Below are 22,337 nucleotides of genomic sequence, written 5' to 3'. Positions count from 1 at the left end.
CATGTCACTCCCTTCACGTGGAGCACTGTGCCCACCCAGCTCTATACACGTCACTCCCTTCATGTGGAGCACTGTGCCCACCCACCTCTATACATGTCACTCCCTTCACGTGGAGCACTGTGCCCACCCACCTCTATACATGTCACTCCCTTCACGTGGAGCACTGTGCCCACCCACCTCTATACATGTCACTCCCTTCACGTGGAGCACTGTGCCCACCCACCTCTATACACGTCACTCCCTTCATGTGGAGCACTGAGCCCACCCACCTCTATACATGTCACTCCCTTCACGTGGAGCACTGTGCCCACCAACCTCTATACATGTCACTCCCTTCACGTGGAGCACTGTGCCCACCCACCTCTATACACGTCACTCCCTTCATGTGGAGCACTGTGCCCACCCAGCTCTATACACGTCACTCCCTTCATGTGGAGCACTGTGCCCACCCACCTCTATACACGTCACTCCCTTCATGTGGAGCACTGTGCCCACCCACCTCTATACATGTCACTCCCTTCACGTGGAGCACTGTGCCCACCCACCTCTATACATGTCACTCCCTTCACGTGGAGCACTGTGCCCACCCACCTCTATACATGTCACTCCCTTCACGTGGAGCACTGTGCCCACCCACCTCTATACATGTCACTCCCTTCACGTGGAGCACTGTGCCCACCCACCTCTATACATGTCACTCCCTTCACGTGGAGCACTGTGCCCACCCACCTCTATACACGTCACTCCCTTCATGTGGAGCACTGTGCCCACCCAGCTCTATACACGTCACTCCCTTCATGTGGAGCACTGTGCCCACCCACCTCTATACACGTCACTCCCTTCATGTGGAGCACTGTGCCCACCCACCTCTATACATGTCACTCCCTTCATGTGGAGCACTGTGCCCACCCAGCTCTATACACGTCACTCCCTTCATGTGGAGCACTGTGCCCACCCAGCTCTATACACGTCACTCCCTTCATGTGGAGCACTGTGCCCACCCAGCTCTATACACGACACTCCCTTCATGTGGAGCACTGTGCCCACCCACCTCTATACATGTCACTCCCTTCATGTGGAGCACTGTGCCCACCCACCTCTATACATGTCACTCCCTTCACGTGGAGCACTGTGCCCACCCACCTCTATACATGTCACTCCCTTCACGTGGAGCACTGTGCCCACCCACCTCTATACATGTCACTCCCTTCACGTGGAGCACTGTGCCCACCCACCTCTATACATGTCACTCCCTTCATGTGGAGCACTGTGCCCACCCACCTCTATACATGTCACTCCCTTCACGTGGAGCACTGTGCCCACCCACCTCTATACATGTCACTCCCTTCACGTGGAGCACTGTGCCCACCCACCTCTATACATGTCACTCCCTTCACGTGGAGCACTGTGCCCACCCACCTCTATACATGTCACTCCCTTCACGTGGAGCACTGTGCCCACCCACCTCTATACATGTCACTCCCTTCACGTGGAGCACTGTGCCCACCCACCTCTATACACGTCACTCCCTTCATGTGGAGCACTGTGCCCACCCAGCTCTATACACGTCACTCCCTTCATGTGGAGCACTGTGCCCACCCAGCTCTATACACGACACTCCCTTCATGTGGAGCACTGTGCCCACCCACCTCTATACATGTCACTCCCTTCACGTGGAGCACTGTGCCCACCCACCTCTATACATGTCACTCCCTTCACGTGGAGCACTGTGCCCACCCACCTCTATACACGTCACTCCCTTCATGTGGAGCACTGTGCCCACCCACCTCTATACACGTCACTCCCTTCATGTGGAGCACTGTGCCCACCCACCTCTATACACGTCACTCCCTTCATGTGGAGCACTGTGCCCACCCAGCTCTATACACGTCACTCCCTTCATGTGGAGCACTGTGCCCACCCACCTCTATACACGTCACTCCCTTCATGTGGAGCACCTGTGCCCACCCAGCTCTATACACGACACTCCCTTCATGTGGAGCACTGTGCCCACCCACCTCTATACACGACACTCCCTTCATGTGGAGCACCTGTGCCCACCCACCTCTATACACGTCACTCCCTTCATGTGGAGCACTGTGCCCACCCACCTCTATACACGACACTCCCTTCATGTGGAGCACCCGTGCCCACCCACCTCTATACACGTCACTCCCTTCATGTGGAGCACTGTGCCCACCCAGTTCTATACACGTCACTCCCTTCATGTGGAGCACCTGTGCCCACCCAGCTCTATACACGACACTCCCTTCATGTGGAGCACTGTGCCCACCCAGCTCTATACACGTCACTCCCTTCATGTGGAGCACTGTGCCCACCCACCTCTATACACGTCACTCCCTTCATGTGGAGCACTGTGCCCACCCACCTCTATACACGTCACTCCCTTCATGTGGAGCACTGTGCCCACCCACCTCTATACATGTCACTCCCTTCACGTGGAGCACTGTGCCCACCCAGCTCTATACATGTCACTCCCTTCACGTGGAGCACTGTGCCCACCCACCTCTATACATGTCACTCCCTTCACGTGGAGCACTGTGCCCACCCAGCTCTATACATGTCACTCCCTTCATGTGGAGCACTGTGCCCACCCAGCTCTATACATGTCACTCCCTTCACGTGGAGCACTGTGCCCACCCAGCTCTATACATGTCACTCCCTTCATGTGGAGCACTGTGCCCACCCAGCTCTATACACGTCACTCCCTTCATGTGGAGCACCTGTGCCCACCCAGCTCTATACACGACACTCCCTTCATGTGGAGCACTGTGCCCACCCAGCTCTATACACGTCACTCCCTTCATGTGGAGCACTGTGCCCACCCAGCTCTATACACGTCACTCCCTTCATGTGGAGCACTGTGCCCACCCAGCTCTATACACGACACTCCCTTCATGTGGAGCACTGTGCCCACCCACCTCTATACACGACACTCCCTTCATGTGGAGCACTGTGCCCACCCAGCTCTATACACGACACTCCCTTCATGTGGAGCACTGTGCCCACCCAGCTCTATACACGACACTCCCTTCATGTGGAGCACCTGTGCCCACCCAGCTCTATACACGTCACTCCCTTCATGTGGAGCACCTGTGCCCACCCACCCCCAGTGAACTAAGGCTTGCTAGCTCTTGCAATCTCGGGTTGAATGTCATTTCTACTAGGAAGACATTCTTGACTTCTTGAAGGATGATGGGGGCACAGGGGTGAATGTCCCTTCTCCAAGCAATGCTGCACACACAATGGACATCCTACAAAAGACGTTTTTCTGATTAGCCCTGGCTGGAGAGTCTAAGTTTTTCTCCTATAGAGCAAAATGTACTGCAGGTGGCTCTGGCGTTTCTATGCCAGCTCTACACTTGTCTCCTCAGAACCCATGGTAGCCCCAGGTATCTCCCTGTGTGGTGCCTGTGCATTCGGGGACAGGCTTTCTGTGGCATCCCTGGCTGGAGCACGTGTGAATCCATGAACAATCAATGCTCTAGCTCGCTGTGTGTTCTCATTACCAGTCATGGTGCCATCTGAGACCTACCAACCACTTAAATGTTAATTGAGCAAACCGGAAGAGAAGTCTGCAGTTCGGTTGTGTTGTTAGGATGGAGACACTCCTTACTTATTGCCTTTGCTCTCAACGTTGACCCGCGGCGAGTCTTCGGTGGGTACGTAGTCTTTGGACCAGACGAATTCTGACTTGGGAGTCATCTGATCACATTCAAAGTTCAAGGAAATGACGCCATCATCATCCACCTGTACCACGACCTCCTTGGTGCCTAGAAGATCATAAAGGAGGCAGTTGGGCGTGTGGTAGGAACGGGTCGATTAAGAGCTCCCGCGTTGCCTTTCTTCAGTCTTAGAGCAGGGCACTGAGCCTGCACCAGGGGTTCTCTGCAGTTCAGCGTCCACACAGCAACATGGGAGTAAATGAATACATCGTGTTTCCTGTGCAGAATCAACACCAGCTTTGCCTGCCCAGAATGAGGAAAAAGTGACTGAATGGATGCCACAGCCAGGGAGCGGACTCCATTGTCATTACAGACCAAGAAGTCTTGGGCAAAGGAAAAGCGGACTCGTGACTTTTGCTTCACTAACTCCTGTATCTAGCAGAAATAAACTTAAGAGAAATTTCCAAGAGAAACTAGAAAGAATAAGCATTGCTTACATTCTCTCACTCAAAGTTGTAAGGTTTTTTTGTTTGTTAGTTTGCGTTTGTTTGTTTGTTTGTTTGTTTTTTGAGACAGGGGTTCTCTGTGTAGCCCTGGCTGTCCTGGAACTCATTTTGTAGACCAGGCTGGCCTCGAACTCACAGAGACCCGCCTGCCTCTGCCTCCCAGGTGCTGGGACTAAAGGCGTGTGCCATTCCTTAAAACTGGCCGTAAGTCCTTTTCAGAGGAAGAACGTGCAGGAATGTTCTCTACTTACCCTGTAACGCCATCAATCTGAAGATGTCGCTTTAGGTTAGAAATAACAGAAACTAGAGAGGATTATTATAGAGCCATATGAAAATTTAAGTGGAGATAAATTTCAAAATATCCAATGTGTTCCAAGAACATTGATTCCTGTATTTTAAAAGACAATAGTTTTATTTGGGGGACTTTAGCGAATTACACTGGCATCAAGTGCGGCAGCTTAAAGTCTGTACAGCAGCACATCTATTGCCAAGTCCAGCTTGAAAGAAGCAAATTGTGCTCAATTTATGCAAACTCAATCATCTGCCTAAACTTAGTCTTAATATATTAGGAAACTTACATTTAGCTTCATAATGATATTGTTTTATTCTTTTTCAAAGTATTAGAAAACTTTCCAGCTGGGGGGAGTGGTGCACGACTTTAGTACCAGCACTCAGGGAGGCAGAGGCAGGCAGATCGTGTGAGTTTGAGGACAGCCAAGACTATACAGAGAAACTCTTTCTTAGAAAAAAGAAAGGAAGGAAGGAAGGAAGAAAGAAAGAAAGAAAGAAATAAGCTTTCCTATGGATGCTCCCAGAGGAATGCTATTTTGTCTCTAGATAGTATCATTAAAGCCCATCATTCCCGGTACTGTCCACTGTAACCATCAGTTGGGGGGGGGTGCCAAGTCTTGCTAGGGGATGTTCAAGAGGAAACTGAGCCCAGACAATGAGTAACTGAAGATATTGCTGATGTAATTTGTGTTCCTCCCGGTGACAATGCAAGCTTTCACTTCCATATCTGTACAGACATCCAGAAAGCTGTTTGCTGACACACGCAAAGAGTAGAGAGAACGGGAGTTCTAGCAGACGTTCTCCGTCTCATTTTTAACAGGTGCTTATCACACTTGACTCACCGTAACCTAAAATAACAATCAGCTAAATGCCCGGTTGTTCCTCGGGCGACCATCTGCTGCGTGGTCCTTGTGAAGTGTCAGGCACTATCTTACTCTGTGCCTGGCAGCACATGACCAATCCTCACACCCAGTTGTTATGAACTCCTCAGCCAGTGTGCTGACGGAACTTAGGCTGTGGCTGGTGGTGGAGAATGTTTGTGCCCAGGTCATCACTGTGGGAATACTCACTCGGTGTAGTTGTATGTCTATGTTACTACGTTAGCATATTTGTATGTCTTAATTTCCCCATTCAAGCATAGACTTTTATGCAAAGAAATCACAAAACAGAAAGCATATAAGCAGTTCTTTTAGCTTCACCGGTCTCTCTGTTAGGTAGACAACCTTTGTACTGTAGAGCCTCACCCACTTGGAACCTGACCCCAAACCAAGAAATAAAAAACCACAGCTGTCTAAGAGCCAGTGCCCATGTGCCAAAGTCCATTTTTGAACGTCCTGTTCACAGTGGGGATGGAATCTGTCAATATTTCACCAGTGGCAGTTCTGACAAACCTACCTGGTTATTTCTGAAGCCAATTAAGCTTTACAAATAGAGAAGATGCCACTCCTGGCAATCAGGTTCAGAACGGAAAACAACCAGAAAGAAGATAGAAAAAGACAAACAAATTCCTTCTCACCAGTAAAAGTATCACTACACTGCAACCCTGTGCAACCAATAAGGTTGGTGATTATGGCTCAGAACCATAGACAGAAGCAAATAAGGTTTAGTACATTGCACCAAAAAGTATTTATTGAAACATATAATCTTTTCAAACAGAATTTCATAGAGTCTTAAAATGAAAATTAAGGGATTGATGATTTAGCAGTGACTTCTCAGATAAGAACAGTTGGATACTTAAAAACCAAACTTTTTATTTATTCACTTATTTTGTGGTGCTGAGGATCAAATTCAGGCCAGGGTTAATGGCCTTGCTTAGCTGATACTCTAATTGTCTCAAAAGTGTTGAGAGAATGCAGAACTAACCCATTGAAGTATTGTGGGAATTAATTTGTATAATGTAATTGGTGATCTTTTATAAGATATGAAGTGAAAAAAAAAAAAGATTCTGTTTTCCTTTCTATATTTCACTTCAAATATACTATTTTAAACCCCGAGTGATGTATTTCTTTTACCTCAGCCTGTGTGTGTCTAACCTCATAACCTTACAACTGAGATCTAAACTAAGAAATGTGATATTTTATGCTTCAAGAAAAGAGCACAGTGATTCTTTGTTTCAGATTCAAATTTAACTTTAAACTAAGTAGCTCCTAGGGCAGACAGTGATAAGGGATTAGTCGCTGAGTCAGCTAGCATTTTCCTTGTCTATGAAACTCTTGTTGGTCAATCGTGTCAGACTGCCACATGGTAACAGTGTAGGAAGTAAAAAGACAGTGTGACTGGTTCTTCAATGTACATATAATGGTAGTTAATTTATTTTGATAAATGGACAATAAAGAGAACAAATAAAAACACTTGGAACTATTTGGGCCTTAAGGTTTAAAAAGAAAAGCTTATTAAGATGACTAGGCAAAAGCAAGCAAGTTTAGGGTCAGCATTCAAAGAAAGCTATAAGAGGGAGGAAGATGACTATTTAGTTGCATTTTCATTTTCAAAAAAAAAAATGGCCCTGGGTCTTTAATTTATTGAGAATGGGGTTAAATTCTGTATGGGTAGAAACTTTGTCTTTCCCATTTTCTATACATGATCCAGGTGCTGGACTGAAAACATAATTTAAAATTGTAATGTGTATTTTATTGGAGGTGTACTAAAGCTTATGCATGACAGTAATACTCGATAAACAGGCAGTGAAATAAAGGCGCTGTCCTACTTCAGCTTACAGTTAACCTTGAAGCAAGACCCAAGCCTGTTGTTCTGCTGTCAAAACAAAAGGCTCCTGCCCTGCGATGGCCTCATCTAGGCGAAAGGTCACGCACTCCCGTGAAGTTGGGTGGGAAAGGGAATCAAAGTTCTCAATGACTCAGGGTTTTTCAGAAACAACTTTTGAATCTGTTTAAGAACATGAATATTCACTTGGCACACCAGATTTGGGTAAAGAAAAAATGAAATATTAGTTGGGCCTGACAATGTTTTAAAAGTTGTCCTGGATGTGCTCAGCCCTGATCTGAATAGATGAGCTGGGGTGGGGGGGTGGGGCTCCCCTTTTCTGTTGTCTGAGGAATAAGGGAGGGGGAAGAGGGAAGGAGGGTTCTGTGATTGACAGAGCTGTCCTGGGGCTGCAGAGGTGGCTCAGGGACTATGGGTCCTCTTGTAGAGGACCCGAGTTTTGTTCCCAGCACCTACAACAGGCAGCTCACGACTGACGTAACTCCAGCTCCAGGAGATCCAACAGGTTCTCCAGACTTCAGACAGCTAAGCATCCTCCTTATCACACACACACACACACACACACACACACACACACACACACACACACTCATACACACACACACACACACACACACATACACACACACACTCATACACACACACTCACACACACACACACTCTCACACACACACACACTCACACACTCATACACACACACTCACACACACACACACACTCACACACACACACACACACACACACACATACATCACAAACAAATAATTAAAAATAAATCTTTAAGAAGAGAAGTTGTGATCTCACAGGCAGTGTTGCCATGGTCCTTAGACACTGGGTGTGAGAACATAAAGTTCCTGAAATTTTACTGATTCTATCCCACTTTTTACTTTTCTAAAGAATAAGTAAGTCAAATAATAACTTAGAAGATTAAATCTCAGTGAGATGTTTACTTTCCTTTGATCCCATAACAAGATACAATTTTACAGTATTTCACATGAGCAATAATAAAATATGCTTTATCTGTCTTGCTCCGTGTGTATATGTACACAAATATAACATGTGTATGGTTTTTTAAAAAACTACAAAGAGGAACAGACAACTTAAACAGAGCCGTGCTGCTGTGATCAGTGGCAGGTACCACTGAGCTGTAACGTGCTCATCACACTTGACTGACCTTTTGTCTCGGTGCCTACCCTGTGGCCTCCACTGGACCCACCTTGCCAGCTTCAGTCACACATGAATCACAAGACACCCAGGATGAACGAGAGTCACGCTGCTCAAAACATGGTAGTTGTTACTGTTTAAGTGAATTGTTCCCCTTAGGCTCCTGTGGTGACACTTGTGGTACTCCTTTGGGAGGTGGGGCCTGTGGTAAGCATGGACGTCACTGAAGATGGATGGTCTCCAGTCCCTTTCTTGCTCCCTGCTTCCTGTCTGTTAGGATGTTAGCTGCTCCATCATGTCCTCCCTGCCACAGTAGACTAAAACCTCTCAAACCATGAGGTAAATCATCTCTCTACCTTTTAAGTTTGTGTCAGATAGGTGCCACCACTGAGAACTGGCATGCTGGGTCAAAGGGACAGTTAGGGAGCAGGCACAAGAGCAGTTTTCTGAATTAGCCAGTGGAGCTCATCTTTCAGAGTCAGCCTCCTGCCTCAGAATCCCTTAAGTCTCCACTATGAGGCTCCTTGCCCACATTTGCCTTCTCAGGGTCTTATGGGTCCTGGGTCAGCCAGTTTTCAGACACTTGGGCTGCAAGGCACACTGCCTGTTAACTGAATACCCAACTCATTTTTTCTCTGGGGAAGTGTTTGTGCCTGACTCTCACTTGAGGCCCGGCTTGGTGTCACCTGATTCTCCTGCCTGCTGCTCTGTTTCTCTAGTGAGAATGTCTACAAGCTGCACTGCCAACTGGTTGACCTCCGGATCCCCTGCCAGGCCAGGTCTCTCTTGTCTCCTATCTGATCTGGCTCACCTGGCCTCTACCTCCATTGTTGGCACGATGCAATCTAAAACAGGTACTGTTTAGAAGTATCAAACATCAAGGGAAAAAAGTCTATTCAGGCACCACCAAATTTACACTAAATAGTTCTAGCCTGCTATGTCTGTAGGTTTCTTTAGCTAACAGCTGTCTAGGGAAGTCACCACAGGCACACTTGGTCTGTTGTCTGGTTTCTTGTTACCAACACAATTGGACTTTGTAGCAGTGGCTGGACTGGGCAGCACCCCTTGGAGCTTCTTTGACTTCAAAGGGAGGCCAGTGAGCCTGCTGACTCCAGTGGATTAAGTGAACTTTTAACTGAAATCCAATCACACTGGGAGGATCTTGTTAGGTGTATTTGTGGTGTGCTATTACTTGATAAGCTTTATTTTCTACCTAAGAATTTACTAATGCATCACAAATGAAGGTGATGCTCTTAAATAAAAAAGGCAAAGGACTTCTGTGGTCTAAAGAGAAACCAGAGCTAAGGTTGCACATTTTACACCCAAAATCTTGAAATTAATAACATTTCTCTTCTCCTTCCTCCTAGACATTCTAACATAAAGTTGGCAAAATAATACACTTAAACTTAGAAAAGTAATAAATATAGTCAATTTTACTTGACATTTAAGTTTGTTAGTCCCAACTTACAAAGCCTTGAACCCTCGTTTCTAGCCTACTTGGGGCACACTCAGGGCCTGCCCTGCTCCCAGGGAACACTCAGGGCCTGCCCTGCTCCCAGGGCCCACTCAGGACTTACCCTGATCCCAGGGCCTACTCAGGACCTGCCCTGCTCCCAGGGCACACTCAGGACCTGCTCTGCTGCCAGGGCACACTCAGGACCTGCCCTGATCCCAGGGCACACTCAGGACCTGCCCTGCTGCCAGGGCACACTCAGGACCTGCCCTGATCCCAGGGCACACTCAGGACCTGCTCTGCTCCCAGGGCACACTCAGGACCTGCTCTGCTCCCAGGGCACACTCAGGACCTGCTCTGCTCCCAGGGCACACTCAGGACCTGCTCTGCTCCCAGGGCACACTCAGGACCTGCTCTGCTCTCAGGGCACACTCAGGACCTGCTCTGTTCTCAGGGCACACTCAGGGCCTGCCCTGTGGTAGAAGCTTGAGAGGTAAACATGCCTACTGACTGGAAACCAAATCCAAAATGTCATAAGAAGCATTTCGAGTTTGTGTGCCAAGGAGTCTTTCCTCAGCTGTGAGCAGCTGAGTGTGTTCATGTCTGCAGCTGTTGGCTAGAGTTATGTTTCAAGAATGGGGTGGCCATAGATGTGACTTTTGGGACCTATTCCAAATTGGTAACGTGAAACTTTCACCTAGGATGTCAATAGCCAACCCCTCAATGGTGCTTATGCCAACATCACACCTGGCAACCTGGCATTCTGAAGGTACTGATTGAGAAAATAGAGCGATTTGATTTGAGTTTTCTTTAATCAGGTTGGGAATCTACAGCTTAAAAGGTGCTTTTGACCTTCTGTTATGGGGAATTCCCTCGTACAGTAATCTAAGTGCTCTGAGGGTAGAGGTTGCACTTGAGCCCTTATAACTGTCTGCCTGGCACCGCTGATGTCACACAGCCAACAACTGAGGGGTCTGATCCCTCTAAGATGCACGGATATGTACACATTTATCCATGTCCTCGTGTGTGTCTGTTCCTAGCATTTTACTTCTTTCTCTGGACTTTTGCAGAGGTCACTATGATGTGCGGTGCACCCCGCCTCACTTTGTAAAGATCTCTTTTGTCAAACATATACCTACAAACTGGTTTAGGAGTAGATAAAGACAGCTGTGAGGAAATGGGATGCAGTGGCAGACTGTCCCTCAGAGGTACACTGTTCGTACTTCTCAAGGAGCAGGAGTTTCCTATCAGGAAAAATAGATACGGCATTCTCTACTCGCCCGTGTTTGTTTCGTTTCTGAAAACAGGGGCGCACTAAAGTGAAAGCACTTACACTGGAGTGAATAAAAACAAAAGGCCACTGGGTAACATTCTCTACTGTTCACTGGTCCTGGAGCTTTCTTTCGTGAAACTTCAGTGGACAGAAATGAAATTCTTAAAACCAAGCACATTCAACAGGAAAGGGTTCACCATCCTCGTGTAGTGATTAGGGACTAACCGGACAATGAGCGCTATAAACCTGTTTCCATAAACAAAGTCTGCACTCCAGAAGACACTGTCTGCTGTGGGCCCATCATGGCGCCCTTGAACCTGCTGGAGAAGAGTGCTTCAGCTCAGTCAGCCATGCACACAGGACCATTGCTAGTTTAGCCCATGGGTCAGCACACCACGGTGGCTGGGCTAAATCTGTCCAGTTGCCTTTTTGTGTATGACCATAAAGCACTGATGATTTTTATATTTTTAGACAGGTTTTTTTTTAAAGGCCAGAGAGTGGCACACACATTTTGCCAATCTGCGCAGTAACACAGATTCTGAGTATGTAACTGTTTTTTATGAAATCAGCATTTCTCTTGCTTCCCTGTGAGTAGGGAAGCTCAGTTTTAGTCACAGTAGCATTTGGGCAACTTTGTCAGAAATGAGTTTTTTTGCCTAAAGAGACGTGCTTTAGAATGCACTAGTTTTGCCTATCTGCGTAGTAGGACAGATTCTGAGTATGTAACTGTTTACATTTAGTCCCAGCACTTGGGAGGCAGAGGCAGGCATATCTCTGAGTTTGAGGTCAGCTTGATCTATATAGCAAATTCCAGGCCAGCCTAAGCTACATAATGAGATCTTGTCCCAAAACAAACAAGCAAACAAACAAATACCACAGAAGAAAAAAACAGATAAAAAATGTCCAAAAAAAAAAAAAGGGGTAACATTTCAATGTATGGGAATATAATATGGAATTCATATTTCATAGTTTGCAGATTGCAGGTTATTATTTAGACTACGCAGCATGCATAATATCATATGATGCACATGAAAAGGTCTGATCAGACCACAGCTGCACTTGCTCACATTCTCGTCTTTGGTTGCCTTCATGTCTGACAGGCCATGGAGCTGTAACAAGGACCATATGGCTTAAAGCTTCAAATACTGCCTCGCTCTTGACAGAAAGTATGCTGACCTCTGGTTTAACATCAGAGCTGAAATTCTATATATCCTACATCTGTGTGCGGAGTGTGCCCACTCCCTGAGCTAGTCCAGCTCCCTCTGTGACGTAGGAACAACTTCCTGTGGGTGCACGCTTAAGTTGGTTCAGAACACCGGTGCTTAGGTGTTAACCCCAGTAGCTCCTAGATTACTTCAAACACAGATAATCCAAGTTCTGGGGTTCCTGTGAAGGATAAGTGGTTGCCACATGCTAAGGGGCGTAGTTATCGACTACTTAGATGGCACCTACTAAGCATAAGGAAAGCTAGGCTAGATGTGGCATCAGTGTTGTACTTATGCAGGTAAGAGCCTTTTCCCCTTTGGTGCTTGGATTAAACCTTGGGCCTGTATGTGATAGTCGAATGCTCCACTGCTGAGTGACATCCAAGCCAGAGATGGGTATTAAGGACAAGGTAAGGACCCACCTGGACGTGTTTCTGCCACAACAGGACCAGCAAGTTCAGAAGGCTTTCCAACACCTGCCTGGTTGATGGCACGGACGCGGAACACGTAGCTGACACCCTCTGTGAGGCCTTGCACCTGGAATAGGCAGGTTTGGAAATGGTGAGCATCTCATGTCACGTGAGCAGATGTGTTCTTCCTCTGTGGGTGTTGTTAATCACATGCTCTGGGGAAACAGCTCCTGCGCTAGAGCGGATTCCATACTAGTCAGGTGGTTTGACTTCGGTCTGTCTTCTCTGTGGACCAGCTGTCATTGTTAAAATTGAGTTGCTAAAAATCCCTTCTAACCCTGTCCTTTTCACATGCTCTCTCTTAGATAATTTAAGCACCTCCAAAGTCAGAAACATGCTATATGGTTCTGAAATGTGTGGAGACTTAGAATGACTTAGCTGGGGTTTTTTTTGTTTTTTGTTTGTTTTGTTTTGTTTTTTGTCAAAAAGGTAAAATACAAAGTGTCCAATTGCATTATGTTACACCTCTCAGCAAGTCCCTTGCAAGAAGACAGACACTTTGTATTTGCTCAAAAGTATATTACAAATGCTGGTGAGAGATGGCAGTGAGATGGCTCAGATGTTAACAGCACTGGCTGCTCTTCCAGAGGACCCCGGTTCAACTCAAAGCACCCACAAAGCAGCTCTCAACTGTCTGTAACTCCAGCTCCAGAGGATCTGGCACAGTCTTCTGGCCTCCATGGTTACAGTGTCCTAGGTCCACACACGGTGCACACACATGCATGCAGTCAAAACACTCATTCACATAAAATAAAAATAAAATATATTAAAGCACTAAAACATAAACACTGTCCTTGTAAATTTATTGCCTGTTTGTCACTAGAAAAGATACTAATATAATTGAGAATTTAAAGAACTTGTAAATAATAAAAGTGTATTAAAATTCTACACCCTCTTAGAGAGCCAGCCCAGGTGTCCACAACAGTTGAATAGATAAAGAAGATGTGATACATTTATACAATGGGATTTTATTTAGCCATAAAGAAGAATGAAATTATAAAACGTTCAGGAAGATGATTGTGTTAAGTGAAAGACGCAAGCCTCAGAGAGTGACAGGCCTTGCTTCACCTCACACATGGGACACAGACTTAGGTGTTTATATATGGACGTCATAAAAGTAGGAAATGAACCATGAAAGTAGAGGAAGCAGCCTAAATGGAAAGAGAAGGGGAAGAGGACAGGTCAGTGGGATTTTATGTGACACAAAAGCAGAGGGTGGACTTTACAGGAAGATGAAGGAGGCGGGAGGTGGGGCGTAGGGAGAGAAAGCCGAGGAGCCAGGAGGAGGCAAGAACGAAGGACAAAGATTCATGGTTACAACTTGACAGTGAAACTCACTGCTTCACGTGGAAACAAAGATAATTTAAAATGTTCTACACCCTTCATGTTTAAAATTATTTATTATTGTCTGTGCACAACAGGCCATGCAGGGGAAAGCCTGTGAGGGTCCACTCTCCTTCCACTATGGGGTCTGGGGATTGAATTCAAGTTGTCAGGCTTTGCAGCAAGTGCTCTTACTCGCCGAGCTTGGCAAAATATCAGCCTTACACCTCTAGGGGTTTTCACTTGTTAGTTCTTACATTTGGATGTGTATGAGCATTTGGCCTTAGGTGTATGTCTGTGTACTTCATGCTTGCCTGCAAAGGCCAGAAGACAGCATCGGATCCCTTGGATCCAGAGTTACAAACTGTTATAAGCAGCCGTGCAGATGCCAGGGACTGACCCTGGGTCCTTGGAATGGCAGAGTTTCTCTACCCCTCTCAGGTTTTTAATGATCAAGATGGTTGCTGAGAACATATTTCATACATTTATGATTTGGCTTGGGCTCTGGGCTATCATTGTTCCTAGTATTAACAACATGGTTAATCTTATTCATAAAATTTCTTTTTATTTTTAAAACATGTAATTTTAAAGACTTGTTTTAGGAAGGAATTTTTTATCCCCAGGAGGTGTAATTTCTCCCCTAATGCTGTGGTGAGACCAATATTCAAAATTTGATTTAAACTGCACAGTGCCAGGCAACACCTGTGGCTACGAATCACAGTGCCAGGCAACACCTGTGGCTACAGATGCAGACTGTGCTCTGACTCCTACTTAGGATTTAAATCTAACTACTGGACTGTATTCTGATGGCAGCAGAATATTATTAAATAGTGATTGCTCTCACTGAAGCTAATGAATTTTGCTTTTTTGTTTTGTTTTATGGTCTTGTGTAGGCCAGCCTGGCCTGGAATTTACTATGTAGTGGTGGCTGAGCTTGAACTCCTGATCTTCTTGCTTGTCTCCCAAGAGCTAGGATTACAGCTTGCTGCCACACTCAGCTGAGCTAATGCATTTTCAAAAATAGTTTCAAAATTGACACAAGTTCAGTCTGTAAGTGAACTTGAACGAGGGCACAGGCTAAATGCATGGAGTTCGATGTATTGCAAATTCTACACTGAGAAAGGAGCAGAAACATCTTCTTGTGACAAGAATAGACCAGTCAGCAGGTGACATGAGTAGGTGGTGAGTGGCTGGAAGTTGGTTTCTGTGTCACACAACAAAGAGTCTAGTCAGTGCGCGACAGGAGTGCACCTGGGCTCTTCTCATCACCCCCAGCTCAAGCACAGCATCATGACAGAGCCATAACCCATGCGCACCTGTGCCTGAATTCTTTTCTTTTCCTACAGTCTTAACAGGAATTATACTGTCTCCTTCCATCCACTCCTTGTCTCACACACTCTAATCACCAACACAGGTATGGACCGTTTGGTACGGATGCAGTGTGCGAAGCTGGGAGTAGGTTATGGTGAGGCCACAGTAATTAAGCTGTAAGCTGTGGAATCCTATTCCTGTCCCAAATCCGGGGGTTCTTTTTTGGCGCCCAAAAATGTGGCTAACACAAGTGGTAGAACCTGTAGTTTCCAAACAGCAGGTGTGTGTCGGGCAGGCACGGGTTCAGTAAGCACACACAGGGAGTGTGCAGTGAGGGTGAGGCGAAGGTCAGGAGTTGAGTCAAGCCGTTCCAATAAGCTCTGAGTGCTCGGGCAAGCGAAGGCACGCCCTAGCAGCAAAGCAAAGACAGGACATGACTCCAAAGAACCTGCGGTTACAGGTGAACCCGTGTGAACTCTGGGAAAACAGAGCCGTCCAGGAAAAGCCACTGGCAGGAACAATTAGAGGAGACGCGGCAGCAGCAGTAGTGCTTTGAGACTGTGCAGCACAAAAACCATGAGAGGGTAAGTTTAAACATGGAGGGAAAGAAGAGGGAAGGGGGAGCTAGCAGAAACCTTCCAGAGCCAGATTAAACAATTCAGGTCAGACATCACCAAAGTGTCAAGCATCAAAGAAAATTCCCCATCCCTAATTACTGCCAACTGGATGGAATCTTACCAGGAGCCCAAACTACGAGATGACTGTGGACACGTTAGCTTGGGGTTAGTGGTTTTCCTGTTTAGAGAGGAGGCATGCTCTACATCACCCTCTCACCCTCAGGTACTTGTTCTCGATGGCCGCCTTGTTGAGGCCTCGCCATTGGTCCTCGTTGGCACTGGCTTCCTTCAGATCCACAAAGTAACCAGTGACAGGAGTCCGGCCCGAGTACACAGGAGGCTTCCACTGGAGAACCAGGGAGTTCTTTCTGACTTCACTGAGCTTCAGGCTGTGAGGTGGTCCTGAGTCAGGGAGCGAGAGCAGCCAGAAGTCAGTGTGTGTGAGGAGACGCACTGAGCACGCTCAGCCACACTCAGGGCCTCCCAGCTGACCCTCATGCTGGTATTGTCCTTAGAAGTCCATCAGTCCCCTGGAAGTAGGCCGGCTGTGGCCGCTGCAAGTTTCCACGGCTGCTATGCACAGGTGGTCAAAGGTGCCCTGAGGTGCCTCTCACAGCGGACCACACATCCCTCAGGCTGTTTCGGGGCAGATAAGTCATCACTGATTTCAATCACTTTAGGACAGTTAGCAGACAGTCCACACAAGCCAAGTACCTTGATAACCCCCTGAAGAAAAGACCCTATGGTGTGTGCTGTGTGTGCGTGGCTGCATTTTTAGAGAGTCTAAACTATGATGTCACCACCTGCATCTCCGTGTGACCACTGGCTGCTGTTCGAGTGGTATACATATTTTTTTTTTTTTATTTTTCTTTCAATAACAACTTCTGTCTAACCAGCTGAAGTGACTCACGGTGATTTGATACCAACTGCAAACCCTGACACTGCCGTGCTATGGTGCAAACCCTGACACTGCAGTGCTGTGGTGCAAACCCTGACACTGCCGTGCTATGGTTCAGCATTTCGCAACTGATGGTTTCAATATTTGCCTCACTATTTACCTTGGCTAAGCAATTTAAAATATGCACCATTCTTATTTTCTAACGTCTTCTATGGAAATATGCTTAAATACTAGCATCAAGTAGTGTGGCATACTCTGCTTAGCAAACAGCTTCAGTGGCTGTGAACTTGGGTCATCCTTGCAGCCAGTGGGGCATCCAAGCAGGCAGCGGCCCCTCTCCACAGCAGTGGGCCTAGGCTCCTGCTACTTCGTGTCCTGGGGAAGAGGTAGGTCACATTGCAAGTCCTGACTCTGCCTCTTGCTACCCTTGTGACTTTCCATGTGTCATTTAGCTTGTACCTCAGTTTAGTCACCTTCACAGCGAAAGGAAGGCCAAGCGTTCTTACTTCTAGAACACTTTCTGATGCCTGCTTTCCCGGCACTCCTCTCTGAGTCAGGGATAGGTGGTGGCTGTCAGTGGGGAGTTTCTTTACTGAGCGCCCCCTGTAACTTTTTGTTGACTTCATTACTTTCTGTAGCCAGTCACATTTAACTTTAAGGATTATAAGGGTTTAGAAACAGACCCACCTGTGTGACAGCGGCAGAAAGAACTTTGTAACACTTGGCTCAAAGGCAGGCGCTTGCCTCTGCGTGCCCCTGGTACCGAAAGAGCCTTGAACGTCTTCTGTTTCTTTGCTAACTTTTTATTCACATAGAGGTGTTTGCTGAGTGAGGGCAACGTGGTCGTTCCTCAGGGGCACGGGATTCAGACAGGAAGGGTGGCCCAACGGGTGGAGGGGGCAGGGTGGCTGTCCACACAGGGTACCTTTGTGTGGTCTGGGATGTGAAAACAGCCCGTGGTGGTAATTGTTAGGTATGGTGATTATCAAGCCCGGGAGGACTGTGTCATTTGGAATACTTGGGTCCAGGAAATCAATACCAAATGAGAAGCAAAATTAAATCATCTACCATGTGTGCATTACTAGTTGGAGCCTTAACGTCTTGGTGAGTCTGTCTGTGTTCAGGGTTTATGTGTGTTTGGTTTTATGGCACTTCACAGATGAGTTTTTCTGCTTGCTTCTTTGTTCTATTTCTTGTATCTAGCCATCTCCATAGACACCTCCCAAGCAGACTATTTGCTAGACAGATTCCAAGACCGTTGAGGAAAGGATGTGGTGTGTGGACATACACACACTAGGGCTCAGCAGAGAGAGGTCAGCTCACATCCCTTATCGCACAGGCAACTAAATGAATCAAGCACTAGCAAGCGGGAGGGTTGAGGGCAGACAACGGGGAGAAGCCATGGTGGTGGGCGAGCGCTTCAGAGCAAGCCGGAGGGTTGGGGGCAGACAACGGGGAGAAGCCATGGTGGTGGGCGAGCGCTGCAGAGCAATGGGAGAGCAAGGGACGCAGGAAGAGGTGCTGGGGATAAATTTGCCATGAGATGTGAACTGATGCTCTTATTTGGCCTTTAAGAGACAGATGAGAAGGTTGGAAGTTGTTCAAAGTGCTCACTTGGTACTCAAATTGTGTATTTCTGTCAGTCCTCTAGGAGGAGGCTGAGCAATGGCAGTTAGGGGTTTTAGTGACTTAGGAGCAGGAGGAATTTATTTTCATTTCATGTTATCACAAAATACTTTAGATAAGCTTAGCAGACTCTTGTCTCTTAAAAGCCATTTAGACTCTAGACAGTGCCTCAGGTAACACCAGCTTGCAGGTTTTGTTGGAGGGAAGACACAGTCCCCGCTTTTACCTGGAACGGCGATGGTCCATTCTTCGCACGTGAAGCACTGGCTCACTGCAGAGGGCGCCCCCAGCCCCGCCATGTTCATTGCTGACACCTGGAACTGGTACACTGTGTTTTCCTTCAGGTTGCTAATCTGTAACATTGATAACATCACAAACAGCTGTTCAGCATTTTGGTTATTTATTAGGTCACAAAGATACACTATGGTGAGCTAGTGTTTAACATTTAATTTATTAATTCTTATACTGGATGTATCCTAGGGTGGCCCCCATAAGTCACGACCTTTTATAATCATATCTTGCTTGTAGCCTAAAGAACAACTCCCTGTGACTTCAGTCCCAGGAACCTCGTGCCCTCTTCTGGCCTCTAACGGCCACCCAGTGCGTACACAGACAAGTCAGGGGTACACATACACTTAAATAAAAATAAAACTCTAAAAGTAGTAATTGTGCCAGGTGTGGAGGCAGAGGCAGATGAGTCTCTGTGAATTTGAGGCCTGCCTGGGCTAGATAGCAAGTTCCAGGTCTCCCAGAGCTACACATTGTGAGAATTTTTCTCAAACAAACAAACAAAAAACCACCAATAAAACAACAAGGGAAAACACAGATAAACAAAAGACCCAAGTGACTAATAATATTAAAACACATGATTCAAAAAAATACAATACTATATAAGCCAGAAAGAAGGTAAATAGTGGCGCACGCCTTTAATCCCAGCACTCGGGAGGCAGAGGCAGGTGGATCGCTATGAGTTCGAGGCCAGCCTGGACTACAAAGCGAGTCTAGGACAGCCAAGGCTACACAGAGAAACTTTGTCTCGAAAAACCAAAAAAGAAAAAAAGAAAAAAAAAAGGTAAATGGACTAAACTATTTTAATGTTTTTGTTGTTGTTGTTTCTGAGGTGAGGGTAAAGCAAGTAGAATGACACCAAATTCTAAATTTACTCAGCAACCGATAAGAAATCAACCCAAAATCACAGGATAGCCACATGGTTGGACTTGGTGTCAGGTTAAAGTAGAAAGCTGGACAGAGACTGCCTGGCAAAAGGCCTAAGCTTTAAGATACTAAAAAGCCTCTGTGTCATTACTGACGCGGCTGGTGGGTCAGGAGTCCCACTATACAGGCCAGCACACTATCTTGATGTCTCAGTGCACAACAACGTTGCTGAACCCAGCACCCTGAGCCCAGGCCCAGCACCCACAGCACAGGAAGAGACTTCTTCTGCAAGTTGTCCTCGGACCTCCAAATAGGTGGGTACACACAAAGTTAGTGAATGTATGCAAATGCTTTTAATATTCAAAAGTGGTCAGTAGACAACAAAAAAATACACATGACAGAAAGATCAAGTAGAAAGTATAAAATATGGTGATTAGGTTTTTAAAAATCCTGCAACAAGGTTAAATATTCCTAAATGATATAAAATATAAGCTGTCGAGCCAAGGGAACTATGGTTGGTTGGTTGGTTGGTTTTGAGACAGCCGCAGATGGTGCAGGCTGGCTTTGAATTCCTGGTCCTCCTGCCTTCACCTCGACAGTGCCAGGATCATAAGCTTATACCACATGACTTAATTTTGTGCTGTTTCTAAAAAACACATTAAAAGACATAAAGATACAGAAAGATTGAAAATTAAATGATGAAAAGTTACAGGCCATCTAAACACTAACTAAAAGAAAAACCTGTAGGTTGACATCAATAATTGAAAATGTGTCCTTTAAGGCAAAACTTAGCGTTAGCACGAAAGACTCACTTCATATTCATCTAATGATGTCACCTCAAAATATAACACAGCATTTTGGTGCCTGACCTCACAGTTTTCCCTCCCTACACGGCTTGTGTCACTTATTGGTATCAAAGTCTATCTAGTCTCAGGGAAATCTCACTCATTAACACTGTAGCAAAAAGTTTAGGTGACAGTTACCAACATTTATAAATACATGAAAATAGTAGAAATAATGTCACAGAGATACAGACTATTTTCATTCAAGTAGTTGAATATAAGACATTAAAATTAAAGAAGAAATAGTGTATGACCCCTCTGATTCACTTAAAAAAAAAATTCACTTTTAACCGTTGAGCCATCTCTCCAATGGGCAGCTTAGCTTCCGTGCGGATCCCCCAGAGAGGGGGACTGTCTCTGACATGGCCTCAGTTTCTTCACCCTGGAGGGGCTGCCTTGCCAGGACACTGTGAAAGAGGGAGTACCCAGTCCTGATGAGACTTGAAGTGCTGGGACAGGCTTGAGGGAGGGGTGGGGCTTGGGGGTGATGGGGGGGTGGTGGTGTCCTTTCTGAGGGGCAGGGAAAGGGGAATAGGAGAATGATGGAGGGACCAGGTGGGGGACCCGGAAGGAGAGGAGAGAGGGGTGACTGAGATGTAAAATAAATAAATAAATAAATAAATAAATAAATAAAACAAATTTAAAAAAAACAAATTCACTTTTAACAAAGACTGTGATACAACTTTCCTTTATATGGTAATACTGGCTATAAAATAACTACAGCAAGTATGATGCTGATGTTGGGATGTTTTTATTGTAAAATAAGGACCAAGCGCTGGTGTTGTGGTTCAGTGATCAAGTGTTTATCTAGCATGTATGAGGCCCTGGCTTCCAGCCTTAGTACTTCAAAGACAAAACAAAATAAAACAAAAGTTGTCATGGCATCTACCTATAATTCCAGCACTCTGGATGTGAGGCAAGAGGATTACTGCAAGTGCTAGGCCAGCCTGGGTTAATAGTAAGACCTTGTATGAAAAAATAAAGCAATTTGTTTATCCATTCTTCTACTGAAGGACACTTAGGCTGTTTCCATGTTCTGGCTATTATGAATAAGGCTGCTATGAACATGGTTGAGCAAATCTTGTTGTGTGCTGGCGCATCTTCTGGGTATATTCTAAGGAGTGGAATAGCTGGGTCTTGAGGAAGCCTTATTCCCAGTTTTCTGAGATAGCGCCAGATAGATTTCCAAAGTGGCTGTACTAGTTTGCATTCCCACCAGCAATGAAGGAGTGTTCCTCTCTCTCCACATCCTCGCCAGCATGTGGTATTATCTGAATTTTTTATCTTTGCCATTCTGATGGGTGTAAGATGGAATCTCAGAGTTGTTTTGATTTGCATTTCCCTGATGACTAAGGAGGTTGAGCATTTCTTTAAGTGTTTCTCAGCCTTTTGAAATTCCTCTGTGGAGAATTCTCTGTTTAGTTCTGAGCCCCATTTTCAATTGGGTTATTTGGTTTGGTGGTGTTTAATTTCAGGGGAGGACATCCTATTGAGACTCTAGGTGAGAGAAGCATGGGAGAATAGGGAAATAGAAGGATCCAGAGGGCCCTAGAAACCTACAAGAAGAACATTATGATGGGCGGATCTGGGCCCAGGGGTCCTGCTCAAACTATGGCAGCAGCCAAGGACAATACATGCAGTAAACTTTGAACCCCTACCCAGATCTAGCCAATGGACAGGACATTCTCCACAGTTGAGTGGAGAGTGGGGTCTGACTTTCACACGAACTCTGGTGCCCCATATTTGACCACGTCCCCTGGATGGGGAGGCCTGGTAGCACTCAGAGGAAGGA

The 22,337-nt window shown here is 46.2% G+C and overlaps 1 protein-coding gene across 3 annotated transcripts in view; it reads right to left on the bottom strand.

Moving 5' to 3' along the window:
• The window catches only part of MYOM1 (myomesin 1), a 114,673-nt gene that overhangs the window by 27,965 nt on the left and 64,371 nt on the right, over positions 1-22,337 (bottom strand). For all 3 annotated transcript variants that reach the window (XR_014778843.1, XM_084779907.1, XM_084779908.1), the window contains 4 exons: positions 18,775-18,901; positions 16,242-16,426; positions 12,726-12,840; positions 3,638-3,794 (listed from right to left, as the gene is read on the bottom strand). Coding sequence is in view for 2 of the 3 variants with exons in the window: in XM_084779907.1 (XP_084636033.1) it covers positions 3,638-3,794; positions 12,726-12,840; positions 16,242-16,426; positions 18,775-18,901 (584 nt within the window). In the remaining variant the exon portion in view is untranslated. The remainder of the gene's footprint in view (positions 1-3,637; positions 3,795-12,725; positions 12,841-16,241; positions 16,427-18,774; positions 18,902-22,337) is intronic.

This window comes from Acomys minous (genome assembly GCF_964271855.1).
Source record: "Acomys minous genome assembly, chromosome: 4".
NCBI lineage: Eukaryota > Metazoa > Chordata > Mammalia > Rodentia > Muridae > Acomys > Acomys minous.
Note: the sequence above shows the minus strand (reverse complement) of the source record. Positions and strands in the feature narration are given on the sequence as shown.